This window comes from Staurois parvus, unplaced genomic scaffold (assembly GCF_062004578.1).
Source record: "Staurois parvus isolate SC_StPar_1 unplaced genomic scaffold, SC_StPar_1.0 ptg000175l, whole genome shotgun sequence".
Lineage (NCBI taxonomy): Eukaryota > Metazoa > Chordata > Amphibia > Anura > Ranidae > Staurois > Staurois parvus.
Genome location: NW_028317971.1, coordinates 2,518,807 through 2,533,465, shown reverse-complemented (window position 1 = coordinate 2,533,465; position 14,659 = coordinate 2,518,807). Strand labels below are relative to the sequence as shown.

General features: G+C 42.7%; 1 protein-coding gene across 1 annotated transcript in view; it reads left to right on the top strand.

Moving 5' to 3' along the window:
- EXOC4 (exocyst complex component 4) overlaps nt 1-14,659 on the top strand; it is a 634,255-nt gene that overhangs the window by 543,832 nt on the left and 75,764 nt on the right. Inside the window, exon 15 of the mRNA XM_089676875.1 lies at nt 6,478-6,619. Coding sequence (XP_089533001.1) covers nt 6,478-6,619 — 142 coding nt within the window. The remainder of the gene's footprint in view (nt 1-6,477; nt 6,620-14,659) is intronic.

Below are 14,659 nucleotides of genomic sequence, written 5' to 3'. Positions count from 1 at the left end.
CTGAGGGAGCACCCCAAGCAGGACTGTGTGCTTCTATAGACGCGCACACTGCTGCTCGGCCACGCCCCCCCTTTCTCCCAACAGGATTGGATTGACAGCAGCAGCCAATCTCTCCCACCGCTCCCAAAGTTTCCTGTGAAACCAGTACATGAGAGCAGCTGAGCCAAAGATAGGGAAATCACTGGATCGAGAGAGGGAGGGGGGTGGGGGAACAGGTGATTGAAGGGGTTTTTTGAGATTAAAGTGTAATTTCACCCTACAGGGGTTTTTTTTGGGGGGAGTGGGTACCTAGTTTTGGTAGTACCTGCTCCCACTTCCCAGCGGATTGCCTAGGAGATTTCACGGGAAGTTCACACCCCCAATCCCCTGCCTGCAGCGTTCTGGGACATGTCAAAAGTCATAGCAGGCTGCGGGACCATTCACACAGTGCAGTGCAACTTGCTCATGCACAGTTGGAGGCCAGCTGTAAAGCCGGAAGGAGTCACAGCCGGTTTCCCACACTAAACATGATGGGGACCCGAAGACCGGGAAAGAACTGGCCCTGGTGAAGACAGCACTGCATCCCTGGACAGGTAAGTTTCCTGTAGGTACACTATTTTTATTTTTCTCAAATAGAGTAATGAAACTCTTTAATGCAGAGAATGTGTTAAGGTAAAAAACCTTTTGCGTTTATAACCACTTTAATTTATTTGTCACAAAATGTACAGCACTATGATAAAATCCTCAAACCATATATTGCTTTTGAATTTGTTTTTATCTAGAATTGTGAAAGATATCATATGGAGTGCCCATGGTTCTTATGATTCATGTTTCATAACAAACCTAATTATTATTAAACATGAGGAATGAATTATGAATTACATAGAACTAGAAATATGAAATGGTTCTGAGTAAAATTTAATTCAAACACAGCTGTAATTAAAAACAAACATTTGCTTCTTTTATGCCTTTGACAGTAGTTTACACTTTGTTCTCACTTCAACTTTTCTACTTCCACTCTAGAGGTAGTCTTTGTTGCTTTTCCTTTTTTTGATTTTTTATTTAGGGCACATTGTAACCCGTTAATGCCTAAACTGAAATCTTAATGCCTGAACCCAGTTTTTCAACTTTGGCATGTGTTCGTTACTTAGTGCAGCCTTTTTCAAACAGGGTGCCCAGCTCCCCTGGGGTGCCTTTTAGGTTTCTTCAGAGGTGCCTTTGCTCAAAAATAACCTTCTAGTCGACTGTGGCCTAACAACCAATGACATCATTAGTTGATAAGGAGGACATTGGGCACCTGCGCAGCATCCTTGTTTGCCCCAATGCATCATCACTGATGTAACTTTAGTTGAATGAGGGAGAGCAACTGAGGGAGAAGAGAAACAGTGGAATACTAGTTGATACTAGTGTACAAAAGGTGCTCTTGCTTTGTAAGGATAAATCACCTCTCATGTTGTGTGTCCTAAGTGTGTGGATGTTACTGTGTTATGTAAAACTATTAAACAACATACAGCACATACATTTGCCTATTTGTCCTGGGCGCAGGTTACTATATATTATGTAAAACTATTATTTTAGCTTTTTTTACATTTAATAATGGGGTGCCTTGTGCATAATTTTAAAGGGTGCTGTGACCGAACAAAAAGTTGAGAAACACTGTCTTAGTGCATGCAGGTAAATTATACCTTAGGTGTTTTTCAGGCTAAATTAGACCTTCCCAGTGATAAATGGTAATAGAAATCTATTATTATTAAAAAAAAATGTCCAGATCAATATTTTTTTTATTTAGCAGCATATTGTTTTCCATTAGCCATTAGACATACCACCAAAAAAAACCCAGAAAAAATTCTCTTAGGCTGGCCATACATTATACAATTATCTGCAGATTTTTGGTTTAGATTTACCAAAAACCATATAATAGGAGGACAAACCTAAACAACACTTTCAGTTGTATCCAATTAGGCAGGCCCTTGCACTACATAGTTGAAGGTAAATCTAAAGGAAATTGGGCAGAAAATCTGCAGATAATTGTATAATGTATGGCCAGCCTTACTCCTTACATTCATGACAATAGCTGATCAGCTACAAGATTATCACCACAGACTGGTAAAGTAAGGAACTTTGGTTACCTTGTTATATTGCTACCTGAAAGTGAGTGGGATATATTATGCATCAAGTGAACATGTTGTTCCTGAAGTTTATGTGTTGAAAGCAGAAAAATGAGCAAGTGTAAGGATTTGAGCAACTTTGACAAGGGCTAAATTGTAATGGCTAGATGGCTGGGTCAGAGCGAATCCAAAACTGCAGCTTTTGTGGCATATTCCTGGTACCGAAAGTGGCCAGGGAAGTAAAACTGGCAAACCAGCGACAGGGTCATAGGTGGCCAAGGCTTATTGATGCATGTGGGGAGCGAAGGCTAGCCAGTGTAGTCCAATCCAATAGAATAGCTACTGTAGCTCAAATTGCTGAAAAAGTTAATGCCGGTTCCAATAGAAAGGATTCAGAACACACAGTGCATCGTAGTTTGTTGCGTGTGGGACTGCGTAGCTGTAGACTAGTCAGGGTGGTCATGTTTTCCAGTGTCCACAGCCAAAAACACTTGCAATGGGCATGTGAGCATCAAAACTGGACCACAAAGCAATGGACTTGGCCTCCACATTCTCCAGATCTCAATCCAATTCAGCATTCTGTGGGATTTGCTGGAAAAACAAGCCCAATCCATTGAGGCCTCATCTCACTACCTACAGTATTTAAAGGGTCTGCTACTGACAGCTTGGTGCCAGATACCACAACATACCTTCAGAGGTTTAGTGGAGACCAGACCATGCCTCAACAGCTCAGGGCTGTTTTGACAGCAAAAGAGGGACCTACTCAATATTAGGTGAGTGGTCAATGTTATGGCCGGTGTGTGTATGTGTATATTATTTGTTGTTTGTACCTGCCGCAGGGCCAAGAATTAATGGTGCATATTTTAAGTTTTTTTTATCCTACATAAAAGCATTGAAACTAACCCCCTCAACACTTTTCTCCCTTGACCTCACTACCACCGAAGAGGTCACTAAGATTTTCTCCGAAGCCCACCTCACAACCTGCCCCCTGGACCCTGTCCCCTCACAACTCCTGCGATCCCCCTCCTCTTCCATCCTATGCTCCCTCACTCACATCTTCAATCTTTCCCTCTGCTCCGGTACCTTCCCCTCCCCTCTAAAGCACATCACTCCCATACTCAAAAAACCCTCCCTGGACCCCACTGACCTGAACAACCTAAGACCCATCTCCCTACTGCCATTTACCTCTAAACTCCTAGAACGCTTATTCTACAATCGCCTGGGCTCCCATCTCACCGACAACAACCTTCTCGACCCATTACAGTCCGGCTTCCGCCCCCTACATTCCACCGAATCTGCCCTACTCAAACTCACCAATGACCTACTAACCACCAAAACCAATGGACACTATACTATACTCCTATTACTTGAACTCTCTGCGGCTTTTGACACGGTTGACCACCCCCTCCTCCTCAAAAAACTGCACTCTCTTGGCCTCAGAGACTCCGCTCTCTCCTGGTTCTTCTCCTATCTATTGCAGCGCTCCTTCAGTGTTTCCTATAACGCTGCCACCTCCCCTTCACTCCCTCTCTCTGTCGGGGTCCCTCAAGGTTCTGTCCTCGGACCCCTCCTCTTCTCCATCTACACTTCCTCCCTTGGCCAATTGATAAACTCCCACGGTTTCAACTACCATCTCTATGCTGACAACACACAAATCTATCTCTCTACCCCTCACCTCACCCCCTCAGTCTCCAATTGCATAACCAGCCTACTAAGTGACATATCGGACTGGATGTCACTCCACTTCCTCAAACTCAACCTCTCCAAACCTGAGCTTCTAGTATTCCCCCCGGACCGTGCCCCCCCCCCCCGACTTCTCTATCAAGATCAACAACACTATCATCAGTCCCACCCCTCACGCCAGGGTACTAGGTGTAATCCTAGACTCCAATATGTCCTTTCAGCCCTAGGTCCAATCACTGACAAACTCATGTAGACTTCACCTCCGCAACATCTCCAAGATACGACCGTTCCTAACCTCGGAAACCAGTAAGCAACTCATTCACTCCCTTATTATATCACGCCTGGACCACTGTAACTCCCTCCTCACTGGCCTACCTAATCGTAGGCTATCCCCACTCCAGTCTATCATGAATGCTTCTGCCAGACTCATTCAACTTACTAACCGCTCTGTATCTGCCACCCCTCTCTGCCAATCCCTCCACTGGCTTCCAATTGCCCAATGGATAAAATTCAAAACACTAACACTGACGTATAAAGCCATTCATACCACTGCCCCTAAATACATCACCGACCTTGTCTCTAAATACCACCCAAACCATACTCTCAGCTCCTCGCAGGACCTCCTACTCTCTAGCTCCCTTGTTTCCTCCTCCCATGCTCATCTCCAGGATTTCTCAAGGGCTTCACCCATCCTTTGGAACTCCCTACCCCAATCTATCAGGCTATCACCTACTCTGCTCTCTTTTAGGTGCACTCTGAAAACCCATCTCTTCAGGGAAGCCTACCCCGACCCCAGCTAATACTGGAATCCCCTACTCCTCCTACCACTCCATCCCCCACAGCTAATTTCCTCTTTTACCACTATCCCCTCCCTCCTAAATTGTAATCTCCAAGGAGCAGGGCCCTCCAATCCCTCTTGTATTGAACTATATTGTTACTGTACTGTCTCCCTCCATAATGTAAAGCGCTGAGCAAACTGTCGGTGCTATATAAGTCCTGTATAATAATAATAATTTATAGTTCAGCTACAATATCAGTCAGTGTTATGGGGCCAGCTACAGCAGTATTGGGGTTATGGCATCGAAATTGAATTTAGAGCCTTGAGAATACCAGTGACATTGGTGTGCTTCCCTGCACTCCAGATCCTGCTCTTTGGGTGGGAGAGGAAACAGAACCTGCGAGGTGAGACCTGCCTACATGAACGCTATGCAGTGAGTATATACAGATAGGCAGTGATAGTGCCCCAGCTCACAGGCAGCTGGCAAAATAGTCCTTTAAAGAGATAATACAGGTGAAGGTTCCTGTAATTCAGCAATATGAAATGCGACTCATCCGTGAATACGTTTTCCAAGTTGGGGTCTATACACAGGTAACAGTGTCTCCAGCTGGGGTTACAAATCAACAAGGAAGTCAACTGAATGCAGAAAAAAGGCAGTCATGTGGACAGTATATTTCCACTAAAAATGCAAGGATAATTAGAACTTCTTGGGTAAACCCTCTGTATGTGTCAAGGAGTCCAGAAGTTTCCCCTGAATTAGGCCTACGTTTGAAGACAGGAACAAAGAGGATACTTTTTTTTTACGTCTAGCACTGGGACCTGTTGTGTTGGTATCTGAGCAAGAATGACAAAAAACTCTGGATATTTAACCACTGCCCTGCTTGAGTCACCTGCCCAGTGAAACATATTGGGGCTGGTCATATATCAGTCTGGAGTAAGATACAAAGTGTACAGTAAATTTTCATTCAAAAGCCCTTAAACTTTCATAGAACCCTGTTATTTTAAAAGGATCCCAGATGTATTAAAAAGGTTTCATCACAATATGTACATTTATTTTCTGAATGAAAATCACATTCACAATGAGAATTTTGTTAGAGAATTTTCTATACTGCCACATTGACTTTGCTCATCGTCTTTTGTTCATGTCGATGGTTGAACCTGAGCCTCTGAACCATTAGAAAATCAAAGGAAGGCTAACATTTTCACCTAAAATCCTACTGCTATAAGGCCAGCTTTAGTCATAAAAGGAGCAGTCAGGATAAAAGAAAAAATATGTATTACATCTTGCAAATACATGCACATTTCTCCATGGTTTATCTCTTTCAAGGCTCTGCAGGTATAGAAAAATACATGTTGATGTACCAGAAATGCACTCCGCTCATAATTTCCTGTTGTAGCTGACAGTGTCTTTTTTTGGTGTCAACCCTGCCCTGTTGTCTCATGGTAAACTGCAGACTCTCTCCTACCTCATCACCATAGGAATTATTTATTTTGTAGTCCGAGAGAGGAACTGGAAGGGCCTATTACTCTCTTTGAGATAGCACAGGCATAGTAAACAGGACAGTGAACAGCTATGAATTTCATACAATCGACAGTTAATTTCCGGCATTTATCAACCAGACCTAGTGACATAGGTTGAAAAAAAGGACAGTAGCCATCAAGTTCAACCAATACCCAACATGACAAAATGCATTCAATTGAATGTTTACAGACTCAAATGGAAATAGGAGAAGTTAATTGTTAGGGTTTATATACGCTTTAATAGATTTTTCTATAGCAGACAAATATGATAGTTTTCACCTACAGGTATATAATGGGTGTGCAATTGTATTTTTTCTGTTTGACGCACAGGCATGCTTTTTTAAGTGTACCTGTTTCATTCCGCATTTAATACTAACATTTTATGTAATTTTTTTTTCTGCATTGTAGCAATGTCTCCTGGTTCAGACAGTATTGCCAGTGTGGACACCCCTGCTGTTTCTGAAATGATATTGCAGACTCTGAATGAGCTGGCTAAATCATTCCTGGATATGTCTGACCGTTGCCTTCTGGTTTTGCACTTGGAAGTCAGGTATGTTTGATTTCTTTACACTAGTTTGTTTAAACCCATACATTTATTTTTAGGTATTTGAAGAGATACAAAAGTCTTCTGCTATTCTATCTGCTTAGCTGTTTTTTATTGTCAACTAATAAATGAATTTGAACTCTTTTATCATTTGTTCGTAGCATTCATACACACTGGGTTAAAGATTCATACCTTCAGGTGATTGGACATTGGCAAAGCTTTTGAGGCCATGCCCCCTGTGGCATTTCCCGTATAACACTGCCTCACTCTGTGAGTCCTCCGTTTTTTGTTAGTGTCCTAAGTTGATAGACCTTTTCTCCCTTGTGGAGAAATTACTCTTAGCTTTTATTACTTTATTATTTTATCTTTGGATTCTTCAGTCAACTTCTCCCTGTCTTGTATATACAGTGGGGCAAAAAAGTATTTAGTCAGCCACCAATTGTGCAAGTTCTCCCACTTAAAAAGATGAGAGAGGCCTGTAATTGGCATCATAGGTAGACCTCAACTATGAGAGACAAAATGAGAAAACAAAATCCAGACAATCACATTGGCTGATTTGGAAAGAATTTATTTGCAAATTATGGTGGAAAATAAGTATTTGGTCAATATCAAAAGTTCATCTCAATACTTTGTTATATATCCTTTGTTGGCAATGACAGAGGTCAAACGTTTCCTGTAAGTCTTCACAAGGTTGGCACACACTGTTGCTGGTATGTTGGCCCATTCCTCCATGCAGATCTCCTCTAGAGCAGTGATGTTTTGGGGCTGTCGCTGGGCAACACAGACTTTCAACTCCCTCCAAAGGTTTTCTATGGGGTTGAGATCTGGAGACTGGCTAGGCCACTCCAGGACCTTGAAATGCTTCTTACGAAGCCACTCCTTCATTGCCCGGGTGGTATGTTTGGGATCGTTGTCATGTTGGAAGACCCCGCCACGTTTCATCTTCAATGCCCTTGCTGATGGAAGGAGGTTTGCACTCAAAATCTCATGATACATGGCCCCATTCATTCTGTCCTGTACATGGATCAGTCGTCCTGATCCCTTTGCGGAGAAACAGCCCCAAAACATGATGTTGCTACCCCCATGCTTCACAGTAGGTATGGTGTTCTTTGGATGCAACTCAGCATTCTCTCTCCTCCAAACACGACGAGTTGTGTTTTTACCAAACAGTTCTATTTTGGTTTCATCTGACCATATGACATTCTCCCAATTCTCTTCTGGATCATCCAAATGCTCTCTAGAAAACTTCAGACGGGCCCAGAAGTGTACTAGCTTAAGCAGGGGGACACGTCTGGCACTGCAGGATCTGAGTCCCTGGCGGCGTATTGTGTTACTGATGGTAGCCTTTGTTACGTTGGTCCCAGCTCTCTGCAGGTCATTCACTAGGTCCCCCCGTGTGGTCCTGGGATTTTTCTCATCGTCCTTGTGATCATTTTGACCCCACGGGGTGAGATCTTGCGTGGAACCCCAGATCAAGGGAGATTATCAGTGGTCTTGTATGTCTTCCATTTTCTAATTATTGCTCCCACAGTTGATTTGTTCACACCAAGCTGCTTGCCTATTGCAGATTCAGTTTTCCCAGCCTGGTGCAGGTCTACAATTTTGTTTCTGGTGTCCTTCGACAGCTCTTTGGTCTTCACCATAGTGGAGTTTGGAGTGTGAATGTTTGAGGTTGTGGACAGGTGTCTTTTATACTGATAACAAGTTCAAACAGGTGCCATTGATACAGGTAATGAGTGCAGGACAGAGGAGCCTCTTAAAGAAGAAGGTGCAGGTCTGTGAGAGCCAGAAATCTTGCTTGTTTGTAGGTGACCAAATACTTATTTTCCACCATAATTTGCAAATAAATTCTTTCCAAATCAGCCAATGTGATTGTCTGGATTTTTTTCTCATTTTGTCTCTCATAGTTGAGGTCTACTTATGATGCCAATTACAGGCCTCTCTCATCTTTTTAAGTGGGAGAACTTGCACAATTGGTGGCTGACTAAATACTTTTTTGCCCCACTGTATTACAATAGAAACAATAACCAAGATTATGTTTAAAATGTATTTCAGGTTCTGTGTTAACTTTTCAAACTTGGCGCTAAAATTTAACCACCTAGAGCTTAGGCTCAGGGGGATGACCAGGTATTGCATCATACTTATGCACTTTACTGCCACACAGCCTGCAACCTTTTGCCCTCTTTAGGTACGCGATGGTCTACAGTGGGGTTATTGTGTTACCATTCTGGGTGCACCTACCCTGTATTCTGTACCCTGTTTTGAGAGTACCCCAAGAAGAAATACCCTCACTTGTAGCAAATGCTCCCAATCCCCTGTGCACAGGCTACTATAGTGTCACATGATCAGTCTGCTGATAAAAAGTTACTTATCTCTGCTATTTGCAAAGACCTTAGTTCTATTGCCATTGACCCCTTTCTGTTTCATCATAACCCGTTGGAGGAAAGAGGCTTGTAAAACCTAAAGACACTTCTCCTGTTCAGAATTGAACAAAAGGGACAATTTATGAAAATTGGTGCAATCCAGGAAAGATTTTCTCTCATAAAAAAAAGTTATCACAAAACTTTATCCTATGGAACCTGAGTTTACTATGAAATGGGTGATGGCTGCAGTAGATCCAGCCATTTTATTCTTGAATAAGCATCTCACTATTTCACCAAAAGGCAGGGTCTGGTATTTCAGAACCCTGCCTTAACAGAGCAGCTTCAACAATTACCCCCTCTACTACTTCATTGTGTAGGTGCTTTAAAACCAGTCATAACGCACATTTTTAGAATGGCCTTTCCATCCACATGCATGGAATTTCATGACTTAAAAAAAAGATACCTCATATGATGCTCTGGAAAATCTAATGAAAGACATCATTGGGAAAAGTGTTATTCCTACACAGAGGGCTTTCTTAGAATTCTCTTCTTTTAAAAGCTTCTACCCCCTTTTTTCCATTCGGGTTGAAAAATATAAATCTAGATTCAACCTTCTTTTAGACAAGTGTTGAAGTCTGACTTGTCTCTTTTAGACACTTCACACACCAGTTTCTTGATACAAGTGGAATTTCCTATGTACAAAAAAGTCTTTTGAGTCAATAGGAGTATTTAGGCAGAAATGGCCTTGGTTAGGTAACTACCTCCCAAGGTCTCAATTCCATCTCCAACTTTGTCTGGAATACTTGGGCTTATCTCTATTCACAACACAGACCTCTTTTAGTACACTATATTTCTGAACACCTACACTTCTCTAGGTGATTATACATAACTATCCCAGTCCTAGATTCCTAGATATGCCCAACTCTGAAAGTGGTTTTAAACCTCAGACATGAAATATGAAAAAGCATATCCCTCTATAGTGTGGCTCAATCCAGACTACTAAGTGTCATTTCTGTCTGCTGCCTCGATCATCTGTTATCAGCATGAGTCACTTCTGGTATGTTTTCTTGACACCAAGAGAAAAAGGGTGAGAGGGGAGGGCACAGCCTGTGACTGACAGCTTCAGCTCTGTTCCTGGTAGTTGTGTGGAGGGAGGTGTGTCTCTTTCCTCCAATCAGCTCTTAGAGCTCCCCACACTGATGTAACTTCAGATCCCCACCCCTTGCTTTTCGGAGTTGAGAGATCCCGTGTAATTTCTGCACTTTGAATGGATTTTGCAGACAAACAGCTGTAGATAAACAAATACAACTTATGTAAGATGATTTGTTTCATCTCTTTGTATCACCAAAGACTAGTCACTTCACTGTGTATGCGCTGATTAACACACATGCGGTGCGGATTGAAGCTCAGGTTTCACAGCTAATTGACACAGTAGCTGTTCCCCGGTTCAGGAAAGGATCAACTCAGGATTTTATCCTGTTTACACATGTGAGGTTTAGAAACGGTTCCCATAGAAGTCAATAGCCTGTAATCCGAACCTGAACCGGACCACACTGCTCAGAAATCATACATGACTCTTACATATATGTGAACGGGCACTGTATGTAAGGGTTTTCTCTATTTCATAAGTTTCTAAGGAATGTTTAATATCTTTTTTTAACCTGATGCTAATCTATAGGGTATATAATGGATCTTAACCTTTTCTGGTCATAGGGGATCTTCTCTGAGATTTCTGGTTCTAACAAACACATCCAGCCCTAGCTGGAGGGAAAAGTTATACTCTCAAATCTATCCAGTAACGGAGTGGTTCTAGGGCAATTATGCCCTTTTTCAGTTAGGCTTTGCCATAGTAGGTAAGCTTTGCCTCTCACGCAACCTAACTTGTTAGATCTTACTGTCCTTGATCTTATAAGACACTGCCCAGTGATCTATTTATGGCACAAATACTGAATGGTTTGGATGACATATTATCCATGTTATCCATCATTATTTCAGGTAGAGGATATAGACCTCTCATCCTGACATAGTTTTTTTTTATATCAAAGCATGTTTATTAAAAAAAAAAAAAAAAAAAAGAAACATATGCCTATTAAAACAAACAGAAAAGTATGTAGTGAGCGCTTAATCCTAAAGCAGCTATGCATTCAAAGCAACCAATATATGCAGTAGAAAAAATAATATAAATTAGTGCAGAGCTAAATTCATATTAAAACATATAAAGGAATCAATAAATTAAAAACAACGTCCATAAAGTCTATGAATTGTGATTGTTAAAACTAGTGAATACTGGTGGTGCTCCTTGGGAAATTATAGAGATGTGCACTCGCCAGAAATAAATAGGGTATGAGCGTTGTATAAAAATACCTCATCGGAGGTCTGGTCAGCTTGGGCAATCCTCCCTTCCGTGTGATGACAGGACTCAGTGAAGAAGAATAAGATCCAGGTAACCAGAGGTTTCCTCAAAGGGGCTGGCTGGATGGAACTGCCTGTTTAGAGGAAATCTTCCACCTCTTGGAATAGTGCCTGGGTCTGAAAATAAGTACTCCATTTCATTTTCAAGGACCTTTACTTTGTGGCCTTGGTGGTGCAGGAAGCTGAATCCAATTACGTGCTGAATCCTGGTCCTGTTAGTCATCACAACTTACAGTTGGCTACTAGGGATGCCTTGTTGCTTCGTTTGGAGGCCTTCCGAAAGGCTATGCTGCATCAAAAACAGCATATTTTTGAACATGATTATAAAGCGGGCCACCTCCTGGCTTGGTTGGCTAGGGAACAATCTGCCCTGTCCAATATTGCTCTTATACAGGCCAAAGACGGTTCCAGGATTCTTGTTCCACTTTCCATTAACTAGCAGTTTGCTGACTATTATGCCAGTTTGTATTCCTCCAGAGCTGTCTTCACGCCACAGAATTTGTCCCGGTATCTGGATCAGGTTGACCTGCCATCTCTCTCTGCGGTCCAGAGGGAGCAGTTGGAGGCACCAATTTCCTTGGAGGAGATCCAGCAGGCGATTGGCACTCTTCAGTCGGGAAAAACGCCGGGCCCGGAATGCTTTCCAATTGCATTCTATAAAACGTACATTGACCAAATAGCTCCCGGTTTTCAAACACTTTTTAACGCACTCCTTGAGACAGGAACTCTGCCTCTGACATGCTTCACGCGGTGATAGTGATGATTTTGAAGCTGCTCATACCGGCCAATCTCCCTCCTAAATACTGATGCGAAGGTACTCGCTAAGGTGGTGGCTGGGAGATTGGGTTCGGTTATCTCTGCGGTGGTGCATCATGATCAGACGGGTTTTATGCTGGAGAAAGGGTACGGATATTAATATATGGATACTGCTCACCCATATTTCTGTGGCTCGCGATAGGGATGACCCTGGGGTGGTGCTGTCCCTGGATGCCGAGAAGGCTTTCAATTTGGTTGAGTGGGAGTATCTATGGGAAACACTACATCAATTCGGATTTAGCCCTCATTTCATTTTGTGGATTAGATGCCTTTACAGTGTGCCACTTGCGAGAGTATGTTCTAACAATATCCTTTTCCCCCCTTTTGCTCTCCATAGGGGCACTCGGCAGGGCTGTCCGCTTTCGCTGGGCTTGTTTGCCCTGGCGTTTGAGCCCTTGGTCTGCCTGATCCGTTCTTCCGATTCTTTACATGGCCTACTGGTGGGCGACTGGGAGGATAGGGTTTCCCTCTATGCAGACAACATTCTCTTATATTTGAGGGACTGTAATTTGTCTGTTAGAGAGGCGCTGAGTCTTATCGATACCTTCGGCAGCTACTCCGGTATTTGCATTAATTGGGAGAAGTCCATACTGTTTCCTCTTGCGTCAGGGCCCTTACCTGATATCTCCTTCGCCCCTATTAGATCTGTCTCTCGCTTTAGGTACTTGGGTGTAACGGTGCAACGTGACTTGAAGAAGTATCTAGTGAACAATCTTCATCCCCTTGTGCAACAGTTGTAGACTAAATGTACTGCTTGGTCTTCCCTTCCGATTAGAACCATCGGCCGGGTTGATCTTTTTAAAATTATATTTTTACCTAAGTTTATCTGTTTTTTTCAGCATACGCCGGTACAAATCCCACAATTAATTTTCTGTCATGTGGATGGATGGTGTCGTCTCTGGGTTTATTTGGGCTGGTAGGGCCCCCAGACTTTCCTACTCCATGCTGCACTTACCTATTGATCACGGTGGCATGGCACTTCCTAAACTGATTTTATATTACTGGGCAGCTGTTCTGGTCACGGTGCAATGGCTGCTCTCCCGGGCTAGGGATAATGCTGCGGTGATCCTGGAGGCAGCAATACTGGGTTTGTATGCTGCATTTCATAACCTAATTCATAGAGGTCCAAAGTCCAACTTGGCCATCACTCTTCCTATGCTGAGGACCCTGAGGTTGTGGAGTCAAGCTAGGGTTCAATTTCGGGTAAATAACTCGTTCTCCCTTCACACGTCACTCTGGGGCAACCCTCAAACACAATCATGGCCTGCCTAACCGAATGTTTTTCCGGTTTGTACAATTACGTCATGCGGTGGCCTCTAAATTTCCTTCTCCAGCGACCATTCAGATGGATCCATTAGAAAACATGTTGTTAATGGAGGATTTGCCTAAACCGTTATCCGCTCTCCATTCCCTGTTGATACCCCTCTCTACCCCTAGAATGCAGGTGCTTTTTGATAAATGGCACCCCGACCTCCCTTCGCTATAGGAGGATGATTGGGAAGATTGTCTTCTACAGTGTCTCCCTACCATGATCTCAGCCAGGGACCGCTTCATATAGCTTAAATTTATCCATAGAGTATATTACACCCCGCGGTGCTTGGCTATGGTATTTCCTGATAGATCGGTCACATGCCCTTGCTGTGATCTGGAGGTGGGCACATGTCTCTATATGTTTTGGGAATGTTCCAAGCTTCTCCCCTTTTAGGTCGGGTTGCTAGATACTATTAATGCTGTTAGTAAACTGTCTATACCCATGGATCCGCTGATTATGTTGCTAGGTCTCTTGGACCTCGTGGAGATGTCTACGCATTATAGACTGTTTGTAAAGAATGCAAACCATTCATGTCCTGGATTCACAGAATATGTACAACGTATTTAGCCAGAATAGCACATAAATTACATCATATGTGAGTAACTAGCTGTGAGCCTGCTCTCGCCACTTACTGCTCCTCAGTCCGCATCTTATAGAATATACAGCTCCACTTCTGCAAACAGACCTCCCTGTTCCAATATGTCTCCTTTGAAGCTATCTGTCAGTGTTGCTGTGGCATGCTGCTATTATGTTCCAAGTACAATTTCTCTCTATCAGGATGATGGGTCATAACCCAACGACGTCACAACCACATGACCTATGACATGAATATGGCCAAAATTGTAGTATTTCAAATACATGTCAATATATTTGGGAAGAATATTTTAAAAATATATTTCAAATATATTTTTCTTCCATATGGGAAATAAACACGAATAGTCCTGGGAGAGAGGATTCAATTAAGGCAAGCTCGAAAACAAAATATAATAATAATCACAAGGACAATAGTAATATTGGTATATCCAGTCCCCAATCCATCTGCTAATAGTACAGAGCTCTAGGAGGCACTCTACACATGCTCAGTTTGGTGTGCATTGCTAGAAAGTAGTTTTTTTTTTTTCCTTTTTCCTTTTTGAGAGGGTG